This window comes from Leuciscus leuciscus (genome assembly GCF_965113295.1).
Source record: "Leuciscus leuciscus genome assembly, chromosome: 16".
In the NCBI taxonomy this organism is placed as follows: domain Eukaryota; kingdom Metazoa; phylum Chordata; class Actinopteri; order Cypriniformes; family Leuciscidae; genus Leuciscus; species Leuciscus leuciscus.
Genome location: NC_138740.1, coordinates 32,969,413 through 32,996,825, shown reverse-complemented (window position 1 = coordinate 32,996,825; position 27,413 = coordinate 32,969,413). Strand labels below are relative to the sequence as shown.

Sequence of the window (27,413 nt, the reverse complement as noted above, 5' to 3'; positions counted from 1 at the left end):
GCTATTGGCCAACGTAAGGTCAGTTGTATTTTTGAAATAAGTCCCTTATCCTCCCGCCAGCCTGCGTTTATTTGATTAAAATATAGTAGCCTAGGCTATGAACAACAGTATTGTGATGTATGATTACAATTTGAAATAAGAGTTTCTATTTGGACACATATTACAAGTATTTCCCCCCCCCCTGATTTCTAATTTGAACGATCCTCATAGCTTTATTTGTGCAATTGTAGATGCAGTGAAAACATATGAATGCCTGATCTGATCTGATGCTGAACCGTGAATTCTGTGAACCGTTACATAATCCTATATAATCCTTATATAAATACAAGATGTGGCGGCAACATTATCATGAGCTGTTTAACTGCATTGGGAGGAATACTTTTGAGGTGGAAAACATTGACAATGACGAAAATGTGGTTATTAATTCAGAAGAGGTACAATCTGCAGTATTGGGATTAGATGACGATAAAGCGTGTGGGACCGATAAAATAACAGCTGAGCATCTAAAATATGCAAGCAAGAAACTTGTTCCTCTGTTTGCTATTTGTATGACAGGTTTCTTAGATCATGGGACTCTTATCATGGGACTGAATCTATTTGACCTGTTTTATTAGTGCCCGTCATTAAAGACAAAACTGGCAAAATGAACAGCATGGACAATTACAGACCAATAGCCCTAGCTAGCATCGTATCCAAAGTGTTGGAGAGAATTCTTCTTAACAGGTCGGAACAGTATATTTTTACGACTGACAACCAATTTGGCTTTAAACGTCAACACAGTACAGATACGTGTGTATTTGCTTTAAAGGAAATTTTAGATCATTATAATAGCCAGAATTCCACAACTTTTATGTGTTTTATAGATGCCTCGAAGGCATTTGATCGTGTAAACCATGAAAAATTGTTTCTTAAATTGCAACATAGAGGAATACCAAAAGTAATGATAAGAATTCTAGTCTTCTGGTACTCACGCCAGTCTATGCAGGTGAAATGGGGGGGGGGGGGGGGGGGTTGCTCTGTATCAGAACCTTTTACTGTTAGTAACCGGAGTTCGTCAGGGTGGTATTTTGTCACCTTTCCTTTTTAACGTGTATATGGATGACTTGTCACAACAATTAAATAAATGTAATACAGGATGCATGATAGGCAATACTCTCACTAATCACCTTATGTATTCAGATGATTTGGTAATCATTTGCCAATATAGTGCTGGGTTACAACAACTGTTGAAGGTTTGCTCTCAGTACGGTGCAGATTTTGATATCAAATATAATGCAAGTAAGAGCAATATCGTGATTGTTAGAAGTAAAGAAGACAGGCAATTTGTATTCCCTGATTTCTTTTTATCTGGTACTGCCCTTAAAGTGTGTGATGAGATTAAATATCCTGGCCATCATATTGCAAATGAGTTATCGGATGATAAGGACATCAATAGACAGTGTCGAGCAAGTTATATGCTCAGGCTAATGTGCTTGCACGTAAATTTGGCATGTGTTCTGCTTATGTTAAGGTAGCTTTATTCAAAGCATTCTGTACACCACTTCATACTGCCCTCCTGATCAGCGATTTCAGGCCCAAAAAAGGCCCAAACATAATTGATCACATTCATCTAATCTTTCCTAACGATCCGCTAGCCCGACCCATAAGCAGGCCGTCAAAAAAACATCTCTAGGCAGCCTAGGCTCTGAGATCTGATTCTGCACACAAAAACAATTGGTTTCACCAACCACTCAAAACCAAAATAAATAGTGTTCCAACCAATCACCGACAGGGGGTGTGTGTTGTGAGGTTTTGCGCTATTTAAGTATTAACAAAGAGTAGTAGAAGCCCAAGAGGCGAAACTCAATAGAACGCTCCATAGCAACAGTTGCCCCCATGACGTGCGGCGCGGCCGCCATTATGGACTGAAAACTGAAGGAAAACGCCGAAAAATAATGGGAGTCAATGGCACTGAACCAACTTAACATAACAAAAGCTTAACATAACTTAATTTTTTCTGGCCGTCATATCTAAATATGAAAACAATTTAAAATACATTAATGAGGATGACCGACGTTAAATGACTGAAAATGTTACGTTTATGTGTTGGTTATGCATGGCCTAATTACCATAGGAAAATAGTATTTTGGGACAAAATATTACTATAGAAGGACTATAAGACTACTATAGAATTACTATAGCGGCTCGTATTCCTATAAGATTACTATAATATTTTGTCCCAAAATACTATAAGATTCCTATAGTACTTTTTCGTAAGGGTATGTCCCCCACCGAATCGGCTTCATTAGCCTACCACTTACGGTTTGCAAAGATACAATTATAAAATTACTGCAAACCTTTAATCTATCAATATTTATGTTCTATTATGCATTTTCCTTGTTATATGAATAATAGAAATTCATGAAATAATATATAGGCTATGCAGACACACAGTAGCCTAATAAGATATTTATTCAAATGTTGATTTTGAAATTAGAGAACATAACGATATGATTTGGAAAAATAAATAAATAAATAAATAAAATTATAAATGAACATTTCTAAAGACAGTTAATCTCTTACATAGAATATCACAAAAATATTAACAACTTGTTTTTTCAACATCTTCAGTGAAAGTGCACACATGCAGTGAACGTTTCAATGGCAAGAATAAAAACAATCTATGAATGTCCTATTACAGGCGGAAAGGTAGGCTACAAAAAAGATGTGCAATCTAGCAAGTGCACACCATGGTGCACACATGATTTATAAACAGTACTAAAATGGAAGTGGTGCCAAGATCTCAGTAATTAATCAGACACCACCATCTATTGTGTGTGCATTTGTGTATGAGACGTTTTTTTTGTATTTTTTTCTTTTTGTGAGAGAAGAGGCATTGATTTTGCCATTGACTGGCGCTAACGATTTCAGCAGCTTTCAGTCCATAATGGCGGACGCGCCTCCGCAGCGCCATCTACAGACTGTTACCCATAACACAACAGAGTTTCGCCTCTTGGGCTTCTATACTCTTTGGTATTAATATTAAGTATTTTACTGTTATGTGTCAACAAGATTGAACAAGATATTTTCACCTGGCTTGACCCAATGTTTAGATTTGTTGTGGTATTTATGCAAATTAGCACATACGTAATTAGATTATGCACCGTTTGTCCATGTTAACAAACAATTAAAAAAAACTTGTAATACATTTTTTGTTTGTTTTCATGGTGATATCTAAAGATTAAAATGTTTACCTTATTCACGTGAGAAAAAGAATGAATAGGCATATGAATAGGGTAGGCCTTTTCCTAAACTTTCCCCTAATGGGATTCTTTGGGGCTTTTTTCCCCCTTACTCAGGACATATTGAGGATACAAAATCAGTTGAGTTTGCTTCTGTTGCAATTTGTTCAACCTTTTTTCATAAAATGACTGGACTACATACCAAACTTCCTGTTTCATTTTTTAAGCAACTGATTAATCGCGAACAATTAATTTTAATTTATTTTATTTTGATTAAATAAAAGCAATTGTGATTAAAGAGATTATTGTTTTGTGTTTTGACACTAAAATAAATTAAACAGACATTCATAAATAATTTTTTTTTATGCCCCAATCATTGACAAAAGCGTGACCTAATGACCCTCACAGCAGAGTTTTAGGTTTTCACCGTCACCTACTTCATACAGGATTGTACTTACAAATGGATGCATTTTTAACATGTCTCTTAAAATGATCTGATGATTGAGAAAATGAAAATATCTTTCATATATATTTTTAAAAATGAAAATCTGATCATTTCAGTCTATTTGTATTAATGGTCTAGTATGTATTTGTGATCTGAGATTGAGAAAATAACCTGATGGTATGAACCTCTGGTGCATCTATCCATCACTTAAACATCTTGATTTTATAGAATATTGTTGGAAGATTATAAAAAACATGTTACATTTGATGAAATTTGTGTTTAAAACAGGCAAATATGAAGTGGAAATTGCAAGACAAGGTGGGAAGAAAATAATGACCAGCAAACTACAGTTTGATCATCAAAATTATGAGAACAAGGAGGAGAAGAACAAACAGGAAGAGTCAAAATCCCAGGGATCAAGAGAAGCAAACACACTGAAACGTGATAAATGGGACAGCATGCATTATCTGATAAATTGTAAGTGTTTTATTATACATGTAGCTGATGAACACATGCCTCGCCTCGTCTCGGCTCGGCTCGCTTTTCGCTCCGTTTTCCATTGCAGATAGTACCTCCACAATAGTACCTGGTCGTCATAGCGACGCCGCAGGAAACGTACTCGGTTACTAACGTAACCTCGGTTCTCTCTAGAGAGGAAACGAGTACTGCGTAATATCTTACGCTAGGGGAAATCTCTTTTCCGCGAGATACTGAAGCCAAAAAATTATCCTTAATTTTGAAATAATGTAAAACGCGTTGCGGCAGCATGCAGACATAGGCGAGACAGCTCGCGCGCCTATTGGCTGCCCTGCGGCAACTGCAGCAGCCTATCGATAAGGCCCTATCGTGACGTCATCACCAATGGGGGCGCTTCGCGCCCCATACGTCACGTCCCGCCGAAACGGGCGTGGCCTGGGGCTATAAATATAGCATCGAAAGGCTAGCTTACCGGTTTTTCATCGCCGGAGCGAACCGGAGCGTGCGCAGGCACGGCAAGATACGCAGTACTCGTTTCCTCTCTAGAGAGAACCGAGGTTACGTTAGTAACCGAGTACGTTCTCTTATGAGAGGTACTCTCGTACTGCGTAATATCTTACGCTAGGGGAAACAGTGTAAAACGCCGTGCATGTTATGATCCAGCACCAAAGTCCCAAGGGCAGGTGCCCGGGCTCATGTAGTACATGATCATAAGTGACTCACAGAGAGCCCAGGAAGAGTGGCTAGAATAGCATCATTCCTGTAATGCAGCATCCTATAAGAACAGTTATAGTGATGGTATTTACTCAGTCAGGGCGACCCCGGCCTGGACTGATGAATATAGTGGGTCTTACACATTGCCCATAGAGCTGCGCGATCTAAACGAGCGTTGCTCGCGCTATTTTGGTATTCTGGGCCGGACGTACTCGGGGCAGACAGTACCGATTTCTAGACTGAAAGCAGCTTAGCTTGCAGAGCGGGAACCTCTAGGTTATAAAACCTTATAAATGTAGACGGGGAGGCCCAGCCTGCCGCCATACAGATATCTTGCAAGGCAATCCCACTAGACCAAGCCCACGACGAGGCCACGCCTCTCGTGGAGTGCGCTCTGACACCCAATGGGCACTGCAAGCCCTTAGAGGTGTAAGCCAGCGCTATAGCATCGACTATCCATCTGGATAGGCTCTGTTTCGAAACGGCGAGTCCCTTAGAACGTCCGTAGAGTGAAACAAAGAGCTGCTCCGTCTGTCTGAAAACAGACGTGCGGGACACATAAGCCCTTAGCGCCCTGACTGGGCAAAGGAAGCTGGCGTCCTTCTCCTCGTTAGAGACCGGCAGGGCAGACAGGGAAATTACCTGGGCCCTGAACGGTGTATTGAGGGATTTAGGGACGTACCCGTGCCTTGGATTGAGTATGACTTTCGAGTCATTTGGCCCAAACTCCATACACGTCGCGCTCACTGAGAGCGCTTGTAAGTCCCCTATGCGCTTCACTGAAGCGAGAGCCAGAAGAAACACCGTTTTGAAAGACAAGTGTTTGATATCTACTGACTGGATAGGCTCAAATGGGGCACCCTTCATGGCCTCCAAGACCGTAGAAAGGTCCCATATGGGGACTGAGGGAGGTCTGGGAGGATTTAACCTCTTAGCTCCTCTAAGGAACCGAATGACCAGATCGTTCCTTCCTAGTGACTGACCAAGCGTTGGTTTGGAAAACGCTGCTATAGCCGCCACATAGACTTTGAGCGTGGATGGGGCTCTGCCTTCATCCAGTAGCTCTTGTAGGAAGGAGAGAACCTCCGTCACTCCACAGTCCAGGGGTGAAAAGCCGCGTGCTGTGCACCAGCTGGAGAACACTGACCATTTTGAGGAATAGAGCCGTCTCGTAGAGGGAGCTCTAGCCTGCATGATCGTGTTTAACACTCCCTCTGGGATATCAGAGGGTACCCGTTGATGGCCCACGCATGTAGGGACCAAAGCTCCGGGCGAGGATGCCAGATCGAGCCCCTGGCTTGAGAGAGGAGGTCCCTCCTCACTGGTATTGGCCATGGGGCAGTGCTCGTCAGCTGCATAAGAACTGGGAACCAAGCCTGGTTCTTCCAGAACGGAGCAACCAGTAACACTGAGCATCTGCTTTCCCTGATCCGCTCTAATACCTGAGGTAGGAGCGTGATGGGGGGAAAGGCATAGAGCGGGCAGCGGGGCCAGACGTGGGCCAGCGCATCCCTGCTCTTTGAGAAAAATTCCGGGCAGTGAGCGTTTTCTTGAGACGCAAACAGGTCTATCTTTGCTCTGCCGAATGTCTGCCACAGCAGTTGGACTGTCTGCGGATGCAGTGACCATTCTCCTGCTGGAACATTGTTCCTGGACAGTCTGTCTGGTCCCACATTCAGGTGGCCAGGCACATGCGCTGCTCTGAGCGAGCGCAAATTGTGCTGAGCCCATACCAGGAGGCGTTTCGCTAACCTGTATAGGTTTCGGGATGTGATGCCTCCCTGGCGATTTATGTAGGCTACCACTGACATGTTGTCCGAGCGGACCAAGACGTGGTGTCCTGCTATTTGGGGACGAAAGCGCCTCAGCGCGTTGTCGACTGCCATCATTTCCAGGCAGTTTATGTGCAGAAGCTTTTCCCGTTCTGACCACTGGCCAAAAAACGGTCTGCCCTCGAGCAGTGCTCCCCATCCCGAGGTGGAGGCGTCCGTGGACACCACCTTCACACTTGAGGAAGTCCCCAGGCTTACACCTGACTGGTACCAGTCGGTCGCTCTCCAGGGTATCAGTGCTGAGACGCATTCCTGATCGACCTTGAGACGAAAGAGACCTGAAGTCCATGCTCGACGCGGTACTTGCGCTTGTAGCCAGAACTGCAGTGGGCGCATGCGAAGCAGACCCAGCTGGAGAACTGTGGATGCTGCTGCCATGAGACCGAGCATCCTTTGAAACTTCTTTAGCGGGACTATAGTGCCGCGGCGGAAGGTTTCTGTCATGCGCTGAATAGTCAATCTGCGCTGTAGCGATATTTGAGCTGTCATTGACAGCGAGTCCAGTTCTGTGCCCAGGAAAGATATTCTCTGACTGGGAGACAGTGAACTTTTCGCCCAGTTGACTTTGAGACCCAGATTCTCGAGATGTTCGAGTAAAATGGTTCTGTGTTCTATGAGCTCCGTATGTGACTGAGCTAGAACCAGCCAATCGTCCAAGTAGTTCAAAACTCGCATTCCCCGAAGTTTCAGGGGAGCGAGGGCTGCGTCCATGCACTTCGTGAATGTACGGGGTGCTAGGGACAGGCCAAACGGTAGGACTGTGTATTGATAAGCCTGGCCCTCGAAGGCGAATCTCAAAAATCGCCTGTGACGTGACGCTATTTGTATTTGGAAATACGCGTCTTTCAGATCTATTGACACAAACCAGTCCCCGTGGCGAATTTGCGCGAGGATTTTCTTGGTTGTGAGCATTCTGAACCTGCGTTTTGAAAGCGCTACGTTCAGTTGTCTTAGATCTAGAATGGGTCTGAGACCCCCGTCTTTTTTCGGAACCAGAAAATATCTGCTGTATAGCCCCCCTTCGCTCTGAGCTTGAGATAAAGGCTCTATTGCCCTTTTGCTCAACAGCTTCGCAATTTCGGTACGAAGTACACTTGCTACTTCCTTTTCTACCGTGGTTTCGACTCGCACCGCACAACGGCGGGGACGTCGAGCGAACTGTAGCGAATAGCCTCTTTTTATAATGTTCAGCACCCATTCTGATACACCGGGAAGCTTTGCCCACGCATGTGCGTGCATAGCTAAGGGTTGAATGAGATTGGAGCTCTGGTCGTGACATAGTGGCGACCGGGGAGCTTCGGTATGCTGTATTATAGACACCGCATTTGCAGCGCTCGAGGCGGGGAGTGTTTTGATCACAGCGGGCGGTTCGCCCGCGCTCGGCTCTCTCACGGCAGGTAGCTGAGAGACGGCGAGCGTGGGGGAAACCGAGGGATTCGTCATGTCTGTGAGTGAATGTGGGCGCAGGACAGTGGGCACATTTGCACTGAAAACACCATCGACCTGAGTCGGTTGTATGTGTGTTGGTTTCGTTTTTACAGAAACCAAGAGACATGCAGCGTGTAGTGTTTGTGGGCACTGGGACGTGGGCACGTTCACTACATTCTGTGCGCAATCGACATGAGTCGATTTTATGTGCGCGAGCCCTGTGGGGCGGGCTGTGTCTGTGTGTAGGAATGGGCACTGGGCAGTGGGCATTTTTACTACACTCATAACACCGTCGGCCGTGGCCGGAATACCAGAAAATACGCTCTTTACAGGATTTATCTGGGTCGCCGTGAAAACGGCGTTTGTGTACAGGCAAGCGGGTAATGCAACCGACTTGTTTACTGCAGAGTACACTGGAACAGTCGCATGTAATGGAACTGGACGAGCGGGAAGTTTTGGTGGAAACCCGGCCGCAGCGGGGCTTGAACACCGTCGTTTTCCTAAGCTGGCTAGGAAGACTTTGAGGCCTCGGGCTTCATCTCAACCTTCGGCCGAGTCCCACGCTGTGGGGGGCGGCGGCCGGCAGAGCGAGAGCGTGGTCTCTGGTCCCGGGCCTGTCGACGCTGTGAAGCGGCGGCGGGGGGCGGTGGCTGCGAGCTGCGAGCAGACGGCTGTTTAGAGCGGCCTGATGCGGAGCTAGAGCGCTTTGGCAAAAAGTGCTTCATGGCCTGCGACGTCTTTTGTACCTCAGCGAATCTGTCCGCGAAATCTTTGACGGACGATCCAAAGAGGCCAGTAGCAGAAACGGGGGCGTCGAGGAACACAGAGCGCTCCGAGTCCGGCATTTCTGAAAGCGTCAGCCAGAGGTGTCTCTCAGCAACGGTGAGAGAGGCCATGTTCCGCCCTATGGCCTGTGCAGCGGATTTCGTAGCGCGGAGTGCGAGGTCCGTAGCGCTCCTTAAATCCGCCACGTTGATTGCTTCCGTGCCTTCCTCGTCCAGCTTTCGGAGAAGGTTAGCTTGGAAGATCTGGAGAGTGGCCATAGTGTGTAGCGCTGATGCAGCCTGCCCAGCGGCGGTGTAAGCGCGACTGTGCAGGGTGGAAGTAGCGCGGCAGGCTTTTGAAGGTAGCGCCGTCTTAGTCCGCCGTCCAGCAGAGGGCGGGCAAAGATGGGCTGCTACCGCCTCCTCCACTAGAGGGAGAGCGAGGTATCCTCTGTCTTTGGCACCGTCCACCACGGAGAATGCCGCCGAAGCAGAGGAACGTAGCCTGGCTGAAAAAGGGGCGCTCCAAGACTTTGCCAGTTCTTCATGAAGCTCAGGAAGAAACGGGGCGGGTCTTGAGGGCGTGGAAACGCGGTCCCCTTGCAGAAAACAGCCGTCCAGACGGTTGCGTGTAGGCTCGGCGGGCGCGGACCACTCGAGGCCGAGGCTCTCTGTGGCCTGTGTGAGCAGACGCATCAGCTCAGCTTCAATGCTGGCCCGTTTTCCTGACGACTCGCGGGCAGAAGAAGGGGCGAGGTCCACAGAGCTCGCCCAATCCTCGCTGTCCGAAGCCAGGATAGAGCAGTTGTCCTCCTCGAAAACTGCCGCTTCTTCCTTGTCATCTCCGGCGGAAGCGGCGGCCAGCGGCGGCCACTGTCCGGGAGTGAGAGACTCGAGAGAAGCAGACGGCGAAGCTGGCAGGCGCACCGGCGAGCTTTTCTCGGTAGGAGGCTCAGGGATCCGCTGAGCACGGCGCTTTTTACGGCGCGGCGTCGAAGCGGGGGGTGCAGGCTCGTGGAAAGTTGCCATGCGAGTCCTCAGAGTCGCCATAGGCATAAGCTCGCAGTGAGGGCATCCGCCGTCAGCGAGCGCTAGAGCCGCATGTCCTTCACCCAGGCAGGAAACGCAGATGACATGGCGGTCCCCGTCGCTGAGTGGGGCTCGGCACGAGCCACAGGATGGACGAGACATCTTGAAAAAGACGCTCTGCTCTTTTAGAAAGGGAGTGTGAGTCGCGGCGGCGAACACACACAATGCAATGAAAGGATATAACGCCGGATAGCGTAGCAGGAACGGTGGTTGAAGGCGGCGCGGCCAGCGACTCCAGGTACCGAACTCGTCCCGCTGAAATGCTGTTTCCACGGCGCGGCTTCTTCTCTCTGGATCCAGCGATGCGTGAGCTCCGCTGAAGAGATGAAAAACCGGTAAGCTAGCCTTTCGATGCTGTATTTATAGCCCCAGGCCACGCCCGTTTCGGCGGGACGTGACGTATGGGGCGCGAAGCGCCCCCATTGGTGATGACGTCACGATAGGGCCTTATCGATAGGCTGCTGCAGTTGCCGCAGGGCAGCCAATAGGCGCGCGAGCTGTCTCGCCTATGTCTGCATGCTGCCGCAACGCGTTTTACATTATTTCAAAATTAAGGATAATTTTTTGGCTTCAGTATCTCGCGGAAAAGAGATTTCCCCTAGCGTAAGATATTACGCAGTACGAGAGTACCTCTCGTAAGAGAACTGCCGTGACGCGCGAGACACACCCGCTACCCACACACACAGGACAATGGAGGAAATCGAGTGTATGCTGTTTTTGGATGTTTTTGTTTTTGTTTTTGCTGTTTTTTATTCAGGATACTCCGTCTGGCGCGTGCAATGATGACGCAGTGAATAGTGACGATTCTCTCTGACCAATCAGCAGTCTGCCTTGTTTTCACGTCACATTTTAGTATCGCCTCGGCTCGCCTCAGCTCGCTTGGAACCTCGCCGGAGGTGGTACGAAAAAAAGTACCTGGAAGCAGGTACAGGTACAACTTTTACACAGTGGAAAACCAAACAGAGCCGAGCCGAGTCGAGGCGAGCTGGTACTGTGTAGTGGAAAAGCGCTATTTGTTTATTTGTGGCTTTAAGAGAGGGAACATACAATTATGATGCTTTATTTCATATTACTTTAGCTCTCTCACTCTCATTAATAAAATCTCTGTAAACTTACAAACTTCAATTTGACATTGTCTTGACATTTGACAAAACTCTTTCAGTTCTGTGAGGCCTTGATGGCAGTCTATGGTAGCCTATAGTCTATGGTACCAATCACGTTAGTGAAGCCTGAGTGACATACTGTAATCAGCATGGTCATGATTGCATGATCTTCATAAAAAATTATGATAGCCTAAAAAAAAAAAATTGGTTTAAAAAAAAAACTGCTTTACAACATTGGGTCTTAAGTGGCTTGGAAATGCCACAAAAAACTGTTTTTTAAACCTAAAAGCGCCAGGTAAACTCCGAATGACACGACAGACAGCACTTTCCATCAAGTTCTCCGCATCTCCAATAGTGTAAAGGAAAGAGCCACTCGCAAATAATCTTAGGGCAATGCAAACAGTTTGTACTGTAGTTAAAGCCAGACTCCGACAAGTCGAAAATAAAGGTGCGTTTCCAACAATTTAATAATGTAAACGACAATCTCACGAGTATCGCGCTGCGCTGGACTTCCCGTATCAGCTCCGCTTAAAAAGCCGCAATCTTATCCTGTTTACATGAAATAAGCCTGCTCGCGAGCAGGTTTAAGCTTACGGACCTGTTGCTATGACAGCAAGTCCAGGATGAGCTTCGAAGAACCAAACAATCCAAGATCATGCCAAATCGTCAACAATCAAATCCAGCTAACTGAGTTAGCGACGTACGAAGAACGGCCCCAGATTTGGACTGACAGTGTGAACATAGCCAAAGTGTGTCTCTCTTATTTAACACACCTGATTCAGATAATCAACTCATTAGGCTATAGCTCCAATAACTAAACTAAGGGTATGTTTACATGACAACATTGTACTAAAAATAAGAAAGATTTTCCTTTGCATTAATAAATGTTTTGGGTACAGACAACAATGTTGTCAAAATGATCCCGGTTCACAAGGATCTGTGAAAACAACTAAAAACGCTGTATTCTGCTGCCAGGCCAGTAGTTGGCAATGACACTTTGTTAAGAAACACTACACGCCTATAGACCAGGGAACGGCAACTGGCGGCAATATTTTCTGGCCCGCCGGAATATTTTGGTAGTCCTAAATGCTGCACAAAACTCTTCCACTACTTGAGAAAAGCCGTAGTCGCGCGGCGATTTCACCGCCGCATACTGTGTGAAACGCCCATAGGGAATCATGCGGCGCGGGATTACATTTTAAAGTATAACTGTGCGTTCACACCGGACGCGAATAGCGCGTCAAATTCGCGCCTGCCGCGTCTAGTTATACGCTTGACCACTTTGTGTCCATTCGCGTGTCAAAAGACGTTAGCGGTCAGAACTCTGGTGTACTTTGGACGGAGCGGGCGGTCTGACTGACAATAGCCCACTCGCACTCCCGACATCTTTTGACAGCGTATCCGCACTTAATTCTGACCACCTGTACACCTAGCTCTGAGGAGCTGTTTGGTACTGAAACCATTGTCAGTCAACAACATTCTTTTTTTGCAAGGATGTTTGAAATAGTTCGGCAGAAAATAGCCTACTTCATTTCGTCAGTAGGGCAATATGATTTTCGTTTATGTTGCTTAGAAATTTGAGTGATAGGCTTTGTCCTATTTAATTTATGTTATTTATATTTCTTTCTTTTTTTTTTTCTGTGGCATTTTTTTTCTCTGCTGACAGTACAATGTTAAAATAGCCTACTATTTATATTGACACGAACACAATTTTTGTATAGCATTTATAATTATTATAGGCTACTTAATCTCCTTCTTTCCGTTAGAGACATTTGAATGTGAGATTATGGAAACGAGATCTAAATTTTGTGGACCCGTCAGGTCGGGAAATAAAGCGGGTGAACACCGAGTGTATTTTAAGCGGTTGCTGAATAGAACCTTGTGGGAGGCGGAGCGGGACGGAAAAAAAAAACAGTCCCGCGCAGACCTCCTTAAACCTTAGGTGTGTATGTGTGTGTCCCCGAATAAATAATAATAAATTAAAAAAAAGGAATAAAGTTCAAACGTCGGACTGTACTGAATGAGGCATGATTGCTATTCACACCTTTATTAAAATGGCTGTAATCTGTTACCACAATAGTACTTGATCTGTTTAAAATGATTTCCTTGATATATGCATAAGGTGTTAAATTAAAAATTAAAAATCAAAATTAAAATTTGTCTAATCCAGTAATTCATTTTTTCTATTTTTGATCTGAGCACAATCAGAAAATCAGAAAACCCGTCCTTATTCGTTTTTTTCATTTCAGTTCAGGAAATAAATCATGGAAAAACAAGTCGTTTTTCATCTTTTTATTTTTGGTTTAAAAAAAAAAAAAAAAAAAGATTGAATGAATGATCCACGGACGGTGACGGACACATCATATCCCACAATTATAGGCCTATATAAGAGTATTTAATTTGTATCCATAGGCCTACTCCGTGTAGCTGGCCCGCCATCTACTGGCTAAAAAAAATATTGGCCCGCAGCCAAAGTTACTTGCCGACCCCTGCTATAGACTGAACACGTAATACGCATGCACATGACGTCACCGCTTTCATAAATTCATATTTTTGTAGTTTACACGGAGACAATAATGGTATCGGTTTCAAAAACTTGCATTTTGAAATCAGTTTTCAAAACTTTGAGTTTTAGGCCCCCAAAACGCTGTTGTTGTGTAAATGAACAAAATGCATAAAAAGATTTAGTTGAAAATTGTGTCATGTAAATACCCCCCTTAATGTGTCAGATAAGAGAGACATACAGAATGTGAAGAGCGGTGGGTGCCTGAGATGCATAAAATCTACAGGTCCAGAAGAGAATCAAAGGTAATCAATTAAGGTAAAAGGGGTGGAGCCACCTTAATTCAAAGGTGTACAAACAGGCAAAGCTAAGCACTGGTGTGTGTTGTGGTGTTTGAGTCAAAGTTTGTTAGGATGGGGTTTCTGAAAGTTGTCTTAGTGATGGTTGTGATTGTTGCATTTGATCTGCCTGATGTCTGGGGAAGTTTAAGGCACAGTCACAGTCCAAGAAGCAAGGGGCCAAAATCAGATCCAGCTTCCAGAAGTCCGGCCCTTTCTCCTCTAGGGCTCTGGAACCCTTTGCAAGTGGCTTCTCAGTTTCAGAGTCCTTTGGGTCACGACTTCAAAAGCCTTGCACAGGAGCCTTTTGGCCTTCAGGAGAAGCAGCTGTTGCAGGGTCCAGTGAAGCCTTTGGATTGGAGGTATCCCATTGTTCCCGAGGCGCAGCGTGAGTTGGCGGTGGACTTTCAGTTGAGGCAACCCGTGACTCCCAGCAGCGTAGCGGTTCAATGCGGCGAGAATCGGGTGCTTGTAGAGGTCCAGCAGGACTTTTTCAGCAATGGTCAGTTGATCCAGCCAACTGGTCTGTCTTTAGGTGGATGTCCTGTTGTTGGTCAGGATCCTGAGTCTAGAGTGCTCATCTTTGACTATGAATTACAGAACTGCAACAGTGTGCTGATGGTAAGAACTCAAATCTTAATGGGTTATTTTGGTGTGGTGGAAGATAGCCAAAATCTTTCAAGGAAAGTCAGTTTACTTGGTCTTAGCTGCCCTGGCATTGCAAATGAAAACCATGTACTATCCATTTGAATGTGGAAATCCTGAATTTTCAAATACTTGCCTTTAATAACCCTTCAAACCAACAACATTTTGATGCTCTTATTTTGGAGTCATTCAACTATTGCACTGAGCACTTTCCCATTCATAGCAATATGAGGGCACTGTCTTGGTATACGTTAAGTCTCTGGGATGACCCTCTTGGTAACCACAGTCTTTTTCCAGATGAATGAGGGTGAGCTTGTCTACACCTTCTCTCTTACCTACACCCCTGAGGCGCTTGCAGGTATTCCGATTACCCGGGCCGTTGGTGCAATTGTTGGTGTTCAATGCCATTATCAAAGGTAAGTGATCTCTGTGACTTTCTGTTCTTTTTCGAGCAACTGGGAGACCATTTAATGGGTACTTTCATGAACCGCAGGCTTCAAAATGTAAGCAGTGATGCCTTGAGGCCAACATGGTTCCCTTATGCCTCAACCAAGGCTGGTGAAGAAGTCTTGCTGTTCTCCCTGAAGCTCATGATGGGTTGGTACAGGTTGTTTCTTTCAATAAAATACACCTTTACCCTTGCTATTGTGGTTGTGCACTTAAAAAAATAAATAATTGGTTATATTTTTATTTGTGTAGATTGGTCCTATCAGAGGCCTTCATACTCCTATTTCCTGGGTGACGTTATTAACATCGAGGCATCTGTGCATCAGTACAATCATGTGCCTCTGCGTGTGTTTGTGGACCGCTGTGTGGCCACTCAAGTACCTGATGTGAACTCCCTTCCAAGATATTCCTTAATTGAGAATCATGGGTAAGGTCATGGCCCTTGATGCGGTAGGACTGTTTTAAGTTGTTTGTAACCACTGTCACAGAATCATGGGTAAAGTCTAGTTGCTTGACGCTCTACAGTTGACGTTCATGAGTTGCTCTTTGTGATCATTTTGTTGTCAGGTGCTTTGTGGATGCCAAAACTACAGCTTCCAGCTCCCGCTTCATGCCTCGGTCTCAGGTTGACAAGATCCACTTCCAGCTGGAGGCGTTTATGTTCCATGAGGGCAACAGTCCTTCTGTATGTATTCTGAATATCATGTGTTAATTTGACTTCTCTTCTGGACTGCTTTGGTTTTGTGACTTGTCTGTCATCCCTTGCAGATCTACATAACCTGTGTTCTGAAGGCAACTATTGCTTCTGCACCCAGTGATGCTCAGCGCAAATCTTGTTCCTTTGCCAATGGGTAATTATTTTTATTTAATTACAAATTATGGACTTTGTTCATTTTGAAGGTTCCATGTCTTGTCTTTTTGCAGGTGGATTGCTGCTGATGGAAATGACCAAGTTTGTGGTTGCTGTGACTCAACATGTGGTCCTGATGGTGAATTTGCTGCTTCTCCCTATGGAGGTTGGTAGCGTTTTCTCTTTCTAAGGTTGCTTTTATTCAAGTGCTCTAACTTGGCTCTCTTCTCTCTAGGCATTCAGTGGGAAGGCAAGGCCTCACTTGGTCCTGTAATGGTTCAAGGGCAAAAGAGAGGTTCTTAATAAAACTGACAAACCAATCCTTGCTTGTTTCTGACTTGTCATTTTGCCTCAAGTCCCATATACCATACAACCATAGGGTTCTGGAAGTTTATGCATTTTCTCCATAGGTTATCTTAAACTGAGCATTTTAAATGCAGCTACTGTAAGCTCCAAGGTTAATTGGTATATGCTTTTGAAGCCATCAGTTTACAATACATGTTTTTCGTTTAACAGCAGAATTTCCTGACAAAAAACATATCCATGATGCTTTTAAGAATTTGGCAGACAAATTATTCCAAAACTGCTCTGCAGGGAACACCTTGTACCATGAAGCACTGCTGATGTAATGGAGTTGATCTCTCTAGTCTATTGTATTCCTGTGCTCTCACAGTTTGTATATGAATATTGTGATGCTTAACATGAGTATACAAATATATTGTTTTCAAAAACTTGCACTTTGAAACCCATTTTTAAATGTTTGCATTTAGGCCTCAAACTCTGTGGTGATGAAAATAAATGGCCAAAATGCTTAAAGTTGCCTGTTTTTAGTTAAATGGCTGCATCCGAAATCACGTACTCTATTGAGTAGGTATTTATTATGAATAAGTAATTATTTCACAACCTCTAAAAAGTATGTGTAGTATGAATGAAATCCATATATACTACATCCACCATGTTATCATTGTCATGTGACCTTTCAGCATCAGTTGTCGCTTCACTGCCATTCACAAATCCTCTCCTGAGGCCTCATGGGATAGTAAAGTGTCCATCGTATGAACACTTTCGAATCTAGCCGGAAGTAGTAGATCATCCAGGTACTTTTTGCCTACTCTTTTATGAGTTCTGTAAGTTCGGACATACTACTTTTGTCATATACTGTTTTTCGCCAACTATATAGTAGGGAAGTATGTGATTTCTGATACAGCCCTTTTATCAAATAAGAGAGACTGACCCTGTGTCTCGATGTCCATACTATCCATCCTAAACAGTATGTGAGATTAAAATAAGTGTGACCCAAAACATAGTATGTTGAAAAGAGTATGCCTGAAGTCCCCAGATGGTCTACTATTTCTGGTCGATTTTCGAAGTGTGGATCCGTGCTCATTGCTCACTATAACGGCTAATATTGCCCACAACCTATTGCGCTTTGGAGGAGGATTCAGTTCAGAACTACAAACACGAGTTAAAAGTGTTCAGAAAACTACAAAACATGGCTGATGTGCGTGACCGATGGGTCAAGTAGAGAGTCTTCACAAAAACAGTACATACTGTTAGGGCATAGTATAAGTAGGCGAATTGAGACACAGCAAGACAAGGGCTGCGTTCGAAACCGCACATTCAAGGAGTAGGTACTTAATTTCAATAAGTACTTACTTCGAAAGCGCTAAAAGAGTAGGTACTTTATAGCCTGAAGTATGAATGCGAACTGGACATCTGCCATGTTGACGTTATGTGACCTCCGACGCGTTATCACAAGCGTTAACAAGCGTTAACACGTTTAATTCATCTGTCTGTAAATATCTTGATATTGATTAAACTTGCTCATTTTGTGGTCTTTTTGAAGAAACTGCTGCCCATTTATTTTGTGAATACATTTAGGTTTAATTTAAGTTCTTATATTTAACCCTACTAATGTGACCCACCGTTTTATCCTTAACGATATTATTTATTTTTATTACGAAATCCAAAAATTGTCATCTCTTGATAATTTCTTTATTTTATATCCAAACATTTTCATCCACAAGCAAAAGTGGCTAACTGCTTTATGTTTTCCTCTTTTTCTTGTTGAATTTAACTCTCGTTTCATGCCTCAGGCCTAGGCCTATAAATAACAAAAAATTCATTTTTTAAATGTATTATAATGAATTATTTAAGAGAATATATATTAAGATATTAAACCTTGTAGGTTCTTTTTTCCTGTGTATAAAATCTCATATTATGTATGCGAACCCATGATATATATTTCCTCATAACATCAGTAATACGGCCCTACCTAGAACGGTTTTCCTCAGCGTTTGTCTGCACAAAGGGCAGCTGTGCGAAGATTCGCCATTGGAGAAAACTGTTGATTTTTTACTCGAAAAATGTAAGTATCATTAATATAAAAAATGTATATTACCCCAGAATGAATTGCATTGCTATCCCACCCCAAAACATACAATAATAACAACGATAAATGCTGACCAATACTTACTTATATTACTTTTTACTGAAAATGTTATACTTCAATAAAACAAACAAAATGTAATGTATGTCATATGACATAGCTATGCATGAATACACTCTAGATATAGTGAACATATCTACGTTTTCAATTAAAGCATTAATTAATTAAATAATTATATTTTATTTACTGACAACAATGAGAAATATTAATAAATTACTAAAAGAATGAATGAAAGTCACCATCACACAATAAACAAATGCATATACAAGTCAACACATGAAACAAAGCTTTATTCAAACTACAATCATGTATGTAGGCTGCAGGCGCTGAACCCCACATCCTTCTGCCATCTCAACACAGCAATTCCCATTCTGCGGCTTTATTCTGATGAATCAGCTGACCGCCAGAGGTGAGCCGTTCCTTTGTGCCTGAGGTTGTTGCGTGATGTGTTGTGCTTCACAATCTGAGGAAATAAGGGCAGGTGGAGTATTCTGTATTCTTTTTTATGAATACAGAGGATTCGTACATACTTTTTCGCTCGCCTACTCTTTTTCCCCTACTATATAGTAGGGAAGTATGCGGTTTCGAACGCAGCCAAAGTTTCTATCATGGATAAACTGTCAGTTTCCTAATTGCAAAAAGACTTTAGATTAAAACCTCAAGCCTTTTTTTGGCTAGTGACATTATAGCACTCTCTCATTGGCTAATGCATAAACTCTACAGGTCCAGAGGAGAATCAAAGGTAATCAATTAAGGTAAAAGGGGTGGAGCCACCTTAATTCAAAGGTATACAAACAGGCAAAGCCAATTACTGGTGTGTGTTGTGGTGTTTGTATCAAAGTTTGTTAGGATGGGGTTCCTGATAGTTGTCTTAGTGATTGTTGCATGTGAGCTGCATGATGTCTGGGGAAGTTTGAGGTACAGTCATAGTCCAAGAAGCATGGGGCCAAAATCAGATCCAGCTTCCAGAAGTCCTGCCCTTTCTCCTCAAGGATTCTGGAACCCTTTGCAAGTGGTTTCTCAGTTTCAGAGTCCTTTGGGTCCCAACTTCAAAAGCCTTGCACAGGAGCCTTTTGGCCTTCAGGAGAAGCAGCTGTTGCAGGGTCCAATGAAGCCTTTGGATTGGAAGTATCCCACTGTTCCTGAGGTGCAGAGTGAGTTGGTGGGGAACTTCCCGATGAGGCAACCCGTGACTCCCGGTAGCGTAGCGGTTCAATGCGGCGAGAACCGGGTTCTTGTAGAGGTCCAGCAAGACCTTTTCAGCAATGGTCAGTTGATCCAGCCAACTGGTCTGTCTTTAGGTGGATGTCCAGTTATTGGTCAGGATCCTGAGTCTAGAGTGCTCATCTTTGAGTATGAATTACAGGACTGCAACAGTGTGCTGATGGTAAGAACTCATGAATCTTAATGGGTTATTTTGGTGTGGCAGAAGAGAGCCAAAATCTTTCAAGGAAAGTCAGTTAACTTGATTGTCATTTGCAATGCCAGGGCAACTAAGACCAAGTTCTATTTAAATGGGTAAATCCTGAATTTTCAAGCACTTGCCTTTTAAATAACCCTTCAAACAACATATGATGTAAACTCACCCACAAATGGTATGAAACTTGAAAGGAACTTAAGAAACCAGATCAAATCTTGTGCCTCAATAGTGTTACCCAGGAGCAGCCAATGTGCATGTCGCCAAAACATTGACTATCTCTGGCAACACTGGAGCTTCTTAGGGCAGCTGTAGTGATGTGAAGACTTGATTAATTGGTGATTTTGCTCTTCAGGAATTCTTCCATATTGCACAGTGCACCTTCTCCCATTCATGGCAATATGAGTGCACGGTCTTGGTATATGTAAAGTCTCTGGGATGACCCTCTTGGTAACCACAATCTTTTTACAGATGAATGAGGATGAACTTGTCTACACCTTCTCTCTTACCTACAACCCTGAGGCGCTTGCAGGTACTCCAATTACCCGGTCTGATGGTGCAATTGTTGGTGTACAATGCCATTATCAAAGGCAAGTGATCTCTGTGACTTTCTGCACTTTCTCGTGAAACTGGGAGACCATTTGATGGGTAACTTAATGAACCACAGGCTCCAAAGTGTAAGCAGTGATGCCTTGAGGCCAGCATGGTTCCCTTATGCCTCAACCAAGGCTGGTGAAGAAGTCTTGCTGTTCTCCCTGAAGATCATGATGGGTTGGTACAGGTGTTTTTTCTTTCAATAAAATAAACCTTTACCCTTGCTATTGTGGCTGTGCCTAAAGTGTTTTTTTGTATAGATGATTGGTCCTATCAGAGGCCTTCATACACCTATTTCCTGGGTGGTGTTATTAACATCGAGGCATCTGTGAAGCAGTATAATCATGTGCCTCTGCGTGTGTTTGTGGACCGCTGTGTGGCCACTCAAGTACCTGATGTGAACTCCCTTCCAAGATTTTCCTTCATTGAGAATCATGGGTAAGGTCATGGCCCTTGATGCGGTAGGACTGTTTTAAGTTGCTTTTTGTAACCAGAGTCATGGGTAAGGTCTAGTTGCTTGATGCTCTACAGTTGACATTCATGAGTTGCTCTCTGATTTTTGTCGTCAGGTGCTTTGTGGATGCCAAAACTACAGCTTCCAGCTCCCGCTTCATGCCTCGGTCCCAGGTTGACAAGCTCCAGTTCCAGCTGGAGGCGTTTATGTTCCGGGAGGGCAACAGTCCTTCTGTATGTACTATTAATATCATGAGATAATTTGACTTCTCCTCCATCTGCTTTGGTTTTGTAACTTGTTTGTCATGCCTTGCAGATCTACATAATGTGTATTCTGAAGGCAACTATTGCTTCTGCACCCAGTGATGCTCAGCGCAAATCCTGTTCCTTTGCCAATGGGTACAGGGTTTTTTGGGGGGTTTATTTTAAGTCGACTTTTCTGATGTTGTAGGTTTCATGTCTTTGTCTTTTTGCAGGTGGTCTGCTGCTGATGGAAACGACCAAGTTTGTGCTTGCTGTGACTCAACATGTGGTCCTGATGGTGAATTTGCTGCCTCTCCCTATGGAGGTTTGTAGCTTGTTTTCTTTCTTTTTCTTTTTTTTTCCCCCAAGTGCTCTAACTTGGCTTTCTTCTCCCTAGGCATTCAGTGGGAAGGCAAGGCCTCACTTGGTCCTGTAATGGTTCAAGGTCAAAAGAGAGGTTCTCAATAAAACTGGCAAACCAATCCATGCTTGCATCTGACTTCTCATTTCACGTCATGTCTGGTTTAACCTTTTTTTTTAATTGGAAGTGCCTCGTTCTGCCAATGTGATGAAACTGATAGTCCTATTGTACATTTGTAAGTCCCATATAGCCTGGAACCCTTTGGTTGTATTGTTATATTGGACTTGCAAAGGTACAGAAGTTTTTCTCCATAGGGAATAAAAAAAAAGAACCTTTTTAAAGGCTGCTAGTGTAAGACCAAGGTTAATTGATATATACTTTTGAAGTCATCAGTTTGTTACTTTGTTTAACTGTAAATTTCCTGGTGAAAATAATTACCCATGATGCTCTTAAGAATTCCAAATAATTACCCATGATGCTCTTAAGAATTCCAAATAATTCCAAGCGCTCTGCAAGTTGGAGTTGGTCTCTCTATCATTCCTGTACTCTGTGTTTGTGCATATTGTGACAATTGTTTGTAATCAGCTTCCACAGAAGTTTGATCACATTAAGCTGTAGTGGTGTACATGAAACTAGTCTATAATTTGTTTGCACTCATGTGCTCGTTAGTTGACGTTATCTTTACAAGCTGTCAGCTTCTTGATTGTAAAATTGTGTATGAATGTAGATATCTTAAAGCCCTCTAGTGACTTTCTAGAATTCTCATTTGCTAATGTAATGGTTGTTCAGTCCTGGTCCAAGGGATCCACTCCTCTGCACATTTTAGCTATATTAAGACTGTCAGTCCTAATCTGAATGAAATAAAAATTAGCAAGTGTGAATTTTTTTTTTTTACAAATCTTTTTCAAGCTACATTGTTTTGATTCATGTGATTTATTAAACTTTCTCATGCCACACAAAATGTTAACATCAGATGCTGTTTTATGAAACATGCTGAAAGTCGCTGCAGAAACAAGATTGTTGTAAAGCGCTCAATGAGCAGAAAATGACAACATAATGAAGACATGGTTTGAAGACATGGTTTGAAACCAGTGGAGACGACAGCACGGAATAAAGCCTCCTATGGTCCTGTTGTGGCCTAAGAAGATGCAGTAGTCCAGTGCGGTGGCTAATACACGTTGTAAATAAGACATCTGCATTGCAGACCCCTATATGTTGCAGTTGTTTTGGGCGTATGCTTACCAACACAACGTAATTTCCATAGAAATCAATGCAGATATTTCGGAAAGTGAAAGAGCGGCATGGATACACAAATCAGATCTGAATTAGTTGCAATATATAATGTGGACATCAAAAATTTTAGTTCAGATTCCAATCGGTTACACAAATAATCAGGGGCTCTTCGTACGTTGCTTATTACATCCGAGATCAAATGACACATCTAAGATGATATCATCGTGCTAATCATGATCTGGCTAACTCGGTTCTTCGAACACTTGCCGGATATGATTAGTATAGCTGGATTGAGTTATCTGAGATAATTGCGCGGTCATGCGCTGGGTTAAAAGGGGATATGTATCGATAGTATTGATCAGCAACGCTGCTATTGGCTGTTCAGTGTGGCCAAAGAGCGCGCACAATTTTTCTCCTCAGCAGAGCAAGAACTAATAGTCGAAGTTAATTCGGAATTTTAATGTTTAATCAAAACGCCAGGGAACACCTCAAAGTCTACAAAAGCCAGGAGAGAGGGCTGGCAAAAAGTAGCAGACAATTTAAATCCGTTAGAAGTGGCCATGTTAGATGTTTTTATCACTTATTAGCCTATATATTTGTATTTTAATAATTGCATAATTACCTTGTTCATTGTAATGTCAGAGTCACCACACTAGAACATGGGAACAAATAAAAGTGAAGTACAAAAATATTCTACATAATGGTAATTTTTTGTTATATTATAGTCTCTTTTATAAAAGACACTGTTAAATAAATGGTTGTCTGTTTATAAAAGCAACCAAGAAAAAGGGTGAGAAAAAAAAAAAGATAAGAAAAGATCTTAGTAGCCTACACTGTAAAATAATTTTTGCTGCATTAAATTAAGGCCGTATAGTCATTTCAACTGTTAAATCTTGAGTAATGATGAATTGCTTTGACTTGTGAAAGTGAAAACTGATAAACTTATGTTAATGTAAAAATATTTTGCCATGAGTTATTGATCACATTTTTCCTGAGTGTAGTTCATTGTAATGACATTGTGTTTTCCTCTTTTGTGCACTTTTACATAATACACCAACACTTGTATCTGTTCCCAAGAAAGTGGTGGCTGAAATATGTGCAGTAAGTGGACATTTTCTAACTTTCCAAAGGAAAGAAAGTATAAGACTTTGTAATGTCCATTTGTTTCCATTGCACTGGACAGTGAATAAACCCTCTCAGATTACTGTCATATGGAGGAACTCGCCTACCTGCAAGTGCATAAATAACTTTACTTCATTTATACTTGTATGCTTTATGGCTGCAATATAAGTTGCAGGATTCCACATCTACAGAAAGGCCTACAGAAGAGTCTGCACAGACAGAGGAGACATAGGCCTAGGGGAGAGTGGGGTGATTTGTGCCAGGGGGGGAAGTAGTTCCACCCCTTGTTCTGGAAAACCATTGAAGAAATTGCTCATGTGACCACATAATTTTGAAAAGCAATCACTTTTACTCGTCCTCCAAAGAAGAGAGACACATGGCATGAGAGTCAAGCACATTTTAGTGCAAAAAACTGTTTTTTCCCTTTCAAAGTAAAATTTCTATGATTAAGGTTTTTTGATTGTAGTGTCTGACCAATTATAGACAAGTTTGAAAACATTTCACACATGTTTTAGTGCTTTAGTAGGCTACACAATGAGTCTATACAGTTAGCATGATGTTAGCTCTTAACTGCTGGATCATGCTAGTTTTTCAAACTTGTGGGTCCGGGGTGATTTGTGCCAAAGGGCCTGGGTTAAGTTGTGCCAGATCCAGACCACCTAGACCTACATACTCACAGGGGATAATCTTGAGAAGTGAGGAGATGGGCATGCCTCATCATTGTTTGACTTAGGCCTGCCTGTTATTTGTTTAATTTAGCGAACACTGATTTCAGTTTTGAGTTTGCACTATGTTATTAAAGAGAAGTTTTATTCCGTTTTTAAGTGGCCTATGTCACAATAGTATGTTTAGAAATTAGCCTAGTCACTTTATTCTTATGTTACATAATTGACAGACAGCGCTATGTCAACAGGCATCTATTGCCAAAGCCTTTTTGCCTGAAATGAGTCACAAATATCATATATTGTGCTCTAAATGGTTGCTAGGGCGTAGCTTGATAGCTTCACAATGATCCTGAGAGACTGATTGGTCGTCTGAGTAAAATGAGCCCGCCCCCTTGTCGCTATGACACTGTGATCCAGAGTTATGTTCAATACAAAATCCCTATGCAATTGACCATAGTAGGAAAAACGCATGATATGGTATTCCAGGGTGACTATATTTTATCTAAATAAACCTTAAATGAGTAATTTTGTATTGAATTTATCTTGCTTTCATATAGCATTACGGTTCATTACATTAAAATGTTCTGTTTTACTTCAGAAATCACTGGCACAATTTACCCCCAATGTATTCCCCCAAAGGCACAACTTCCCCCGCACCAGTGGCAAGTTGTGCCATGAGACCACTTTTTTCCCAAGAGCTATATTTCTGAAACAATTTATTTCAAATCCAAAGTTATTGTTCTCAGGGATGCACCACATCCTGAAATATATGTACATCCTTAAGTTGAAGGCATTACTGCTATGGCCTCACTTTAAAGTCACTTTGAGTAAAAACTGGCACAACTCACCCCACTCTCCCCTACAGGTGGGCAGTGGATAGCCAACTTTTCCTTTTTATTTGTTGCATGAGGCATGTGTCTAATATCTCTTGTTGCAGGCATTTGAACACTGGCTTTTATTTACAAAGAACAATTGAAATAAAACTCAAGGAACTAAGTATATTTGTCTTTTATTAAACATTTAATGAAAAGTGTTTTTTTTTTTGGCAATGTTGTGTAATATGGCACATGCAACAATGTCACAGGCCCTGTCAGGTGTGCAACCCTCAGACTTATCAGACACTGAAATCTTCCCTTTAGTTAGCCAAAGTTCATTTCATTGTGTGCCCTTGTGCATTGTAACTGGTTTGGGTCAGGGAATGGGGTCATAAAACACCTGTCTGCACGCAGGAACATGTCATAATCACTTATTAAAAAATGCAGTTCTGTTAGGATCAGCATAAGTAATACAGTGAGCTTGATATTTAATTGTGGAACTTTCCTTACCACTTTCAAATAATGTGCATAAATGTGAATCTCTGAAAATTCTTAAGTCATGCACAGATCCTGGCCATTTTGCTTTCACATTTGTGATATGGAAGATTTTAGTCAACTGCCTTTTTTTTATTTGATATAATATTATTAATCTGGAATATTAAGAATCCCAATAGTAACTGGGCTGCACATTTACATTGTGAACCCCCTTTCTGTTCACATAATCCCCTTCAGTTAATGTTGATCTTATATATATATATATATATAATCTTTAAACAATAAACAGATTATCAGTATAAAGTCAACAAATGCATGGTTTAAAAAATCAACACACAGTGAGATGGTTTGATGTATAGGCTTCATATTGTGGATGCTTTCAGCATTTGAATTTGAAACTCTGTAATAAACTGATTAAAGATTAAGAGTAGTATTCTATCACTGTCTCTGTGTTTTACTATTATTTAAAGCAGGACATTAATTTCCAGTGTCAATAAATGCTTAAGTCAAGTGTTCAAAAACCTGTCATAAATTAATAAAATTTTTTTTAGAAACTATGAAGCCAAAACCCAGCACGCTTATAAGTTTCCCGATTCATGGTCATGTAATGCTGGCAGCCACCATGAGAATGTGATCAATGCAGAAATGTGTTACCTATATATCTCATTTTATTCTGCATATCATTTAGCATTTGAAAAATACGTTTTAACCCTAATTAGAGTAGGCCAAGTAGTTAGTCAAATTCAGATTAGAGGTTATGTGCTCAAACCTTCTGCAGCGGCCAGAGCAAAAGCAGGCTTGTGTATGAGGCATAAAAACTAAAAACAGAAACAAAATCTTTTCAAAATAATGGCTAAAGTGAAAAAGAAAGTCTCAGGGTGTTCATCTAGAGATTAAAAGAAGACACTGCCACAAACAATTATACTATAAACCTAAAAACTGTAGGCCACTGCAAAATATAAATCATTTCTGTATTTATACTGCTGCAATTTATATGTTATTTTATTTATAATTCATAGTTACACATTAACCCTGTACTTGGTACAGCACTTGGGTCAGTCTTGTGGCTGTTTTTAAATGTGCTATAGCCTATAGGCCCTAAATAATAGAACTTGAATAAACTAAAAACACATCAATAAAATGCAGAGACAATTGAATGATTTAGGGTTTATTGAGCCGGTGTTTATAAAAGTTGTGGATGAAGTGGATCAATATCACTCACTTGAATATGTGCTTTAATAAATTTGTTTGTTATTAAAAACAATAATTTACGGTAGACCGGTGCTTGCGCCATAAAGGCTTCTGTCCACTAGATGGCGCTACAAGCTCGTCTTTATCCTGAACTCGTCAGCAGCAGCTGTCATCATTCACGTGCTCCTGCCAAAATCACATTTCATCAGTTTATGAGTGTGCATTGCAGAGATGACTGCAAATTTCTTCATTCAGAAATGTAAATCTTCCAAACATTTATAAGAGTTTTGCCATTGTGCAGAGAGTCGATCTCTGAAATAATCTGGCACAATCCGAAATGAATTCACATCACTCTGCAATTATAATTTACACTTTGTATATATATATTTTTTACAGTAAAACCTGCCCATCGTGTTTTGATTCCTTAATTACAGTCAGCCATTCATATCAAACCCCAGGTTATACATTAGATTATTATTATATATTTATGCTAATAGCCTATGTCACATAACGATATCT

At 42.3% G+C, this 27,413-nt stretch overlaps 2 protein-coding genes and 2 long non-coding RNA genes across 5 annotated transcripts in view; 2 read left to right on the top strand and 2 right to left on the bottom strand.

Annotated features, from left to right (window-relative positions):
* Positions 1–13,016, bottom strand: part of LOC309478237 — a 42,490-nt gene extending 29,474 nt beyond the window's left edge. The window contains exon 1 of the long non-coding RNA XR_014198892.1: positions 11,552–13,016. This is a non-coding gene — a long non-coding RNA (uncharacterized lncRNA). The remainder of the gene's footprint in view (positions 1–11,551) is intronic.
* The window catches only part of LOC309478219, a 248,457-nt gene that overhangs the window by 62,988 nt on the left and 158,056 nt on the right, over positions 1–27,413 (bottom strand). The gene's annotated exons all lie outside the window — the stretch shown is intronic.
* On the top strand, positions 2,179–16,466 carry LOC309478194 (POM121 and ZP3 fusion protein-like). Of its 2 annotated transcripts, XM_082141808.1 has the most exons (6): positions 2,179–4,143; positions 14,857–15,433; positions 15,574–15,691; positions 15,775–15,857; positions 15,931–16,022; positions 16,092–16,466. In XM_082141808.1, exons 3-6 carry the CDS (start codon positions 15,617–15,619, stop codon positions 16,157–16,159), a joined length of 318 nt encoding a protein of 105 aa, XP_081997934.1. In that variant the 5' UTR covers positions 2,179–4,143; positions 14,857–15,433; positions 15,574–15,616; the 3' UTR covers positions 16,160–16,466. The 2 variants fall into 2 exon arrangements, with proteins under 2 accessions (XP_081997934.1, XP_081997933.1); XM_082141807.1 differs by lacking the exons at positions 2,179–4,143; positions 15,574–15,691; positions 15,775–15,857; positions 15,931–16,022; positions 16,092–16,466 and adding an exon at positions 13,066–14,535 and having other exon boundaries at positions 14,857–15,427.
* On the top strand, positions 18,912–21,488 carry LOC309478573 (zona pellucida sperm-binding protein 3-like). Its single transcript, XM_082142187.1, has 8 exons — positions 18,912–19,692; positions 20,194–20,312; positions 20,390–20,493; positions 20,577–20,754; positions 20,886–21,003; positions 21,086–21,168; positions 21,246–21,337; positions 21,410–21,488. Exons 1-8 carry the CDS (start codon positions 19,156–19,158, stop codon positions 21,478–21,480), a joined length of 1,302 nt encoding a protein of 433 aa, XP_081998313.1. The 5' UTR covers positions 18,912–19,155; the 3' UTR covers positions 21,481–21,488.

Excerpts from the sequence above, each read along its gene's own strand:
- LOC309478194 (XM_082141807.1), top strand. The coding sequence starts at position 13,990 with ATGGGGTTTCTGAAAGTTGTCTTAGTGATGGTTGTGATTGTTGCATTT. Across the intron at positions 14,536-14,856 it reads ACTGCAACAGTGTGCTGATG|ATGAATGAGGGTGAGCTTGT; the intron begins GTAAGAACTCAA and ends GTCTTTTTCCAG.
- LOC309478573 (XM_082142187.1), top strand. The coding sequence starts at position 19,156 with ATGGGGTTCCTGATAGTTGTCTTAGTGATTGTTGCATGTGAGCTGCAT. Across the intron at positions 20,494-20,576 it reads CTCCCTGAAGATCATGATGG|ATGATTGGTCCTATCAGAGG; the intron begins GTTGGTACAGGT and ends TTTTTTGTATAG. Across the intron at positions 20,755-20,885 it reads TCCTTCATTGAGAATCATGG|GTGCTTTGTGGATGCCAAAA; the intron begins GTAAGGTCATGG and ends TTTTGTCGTCAG.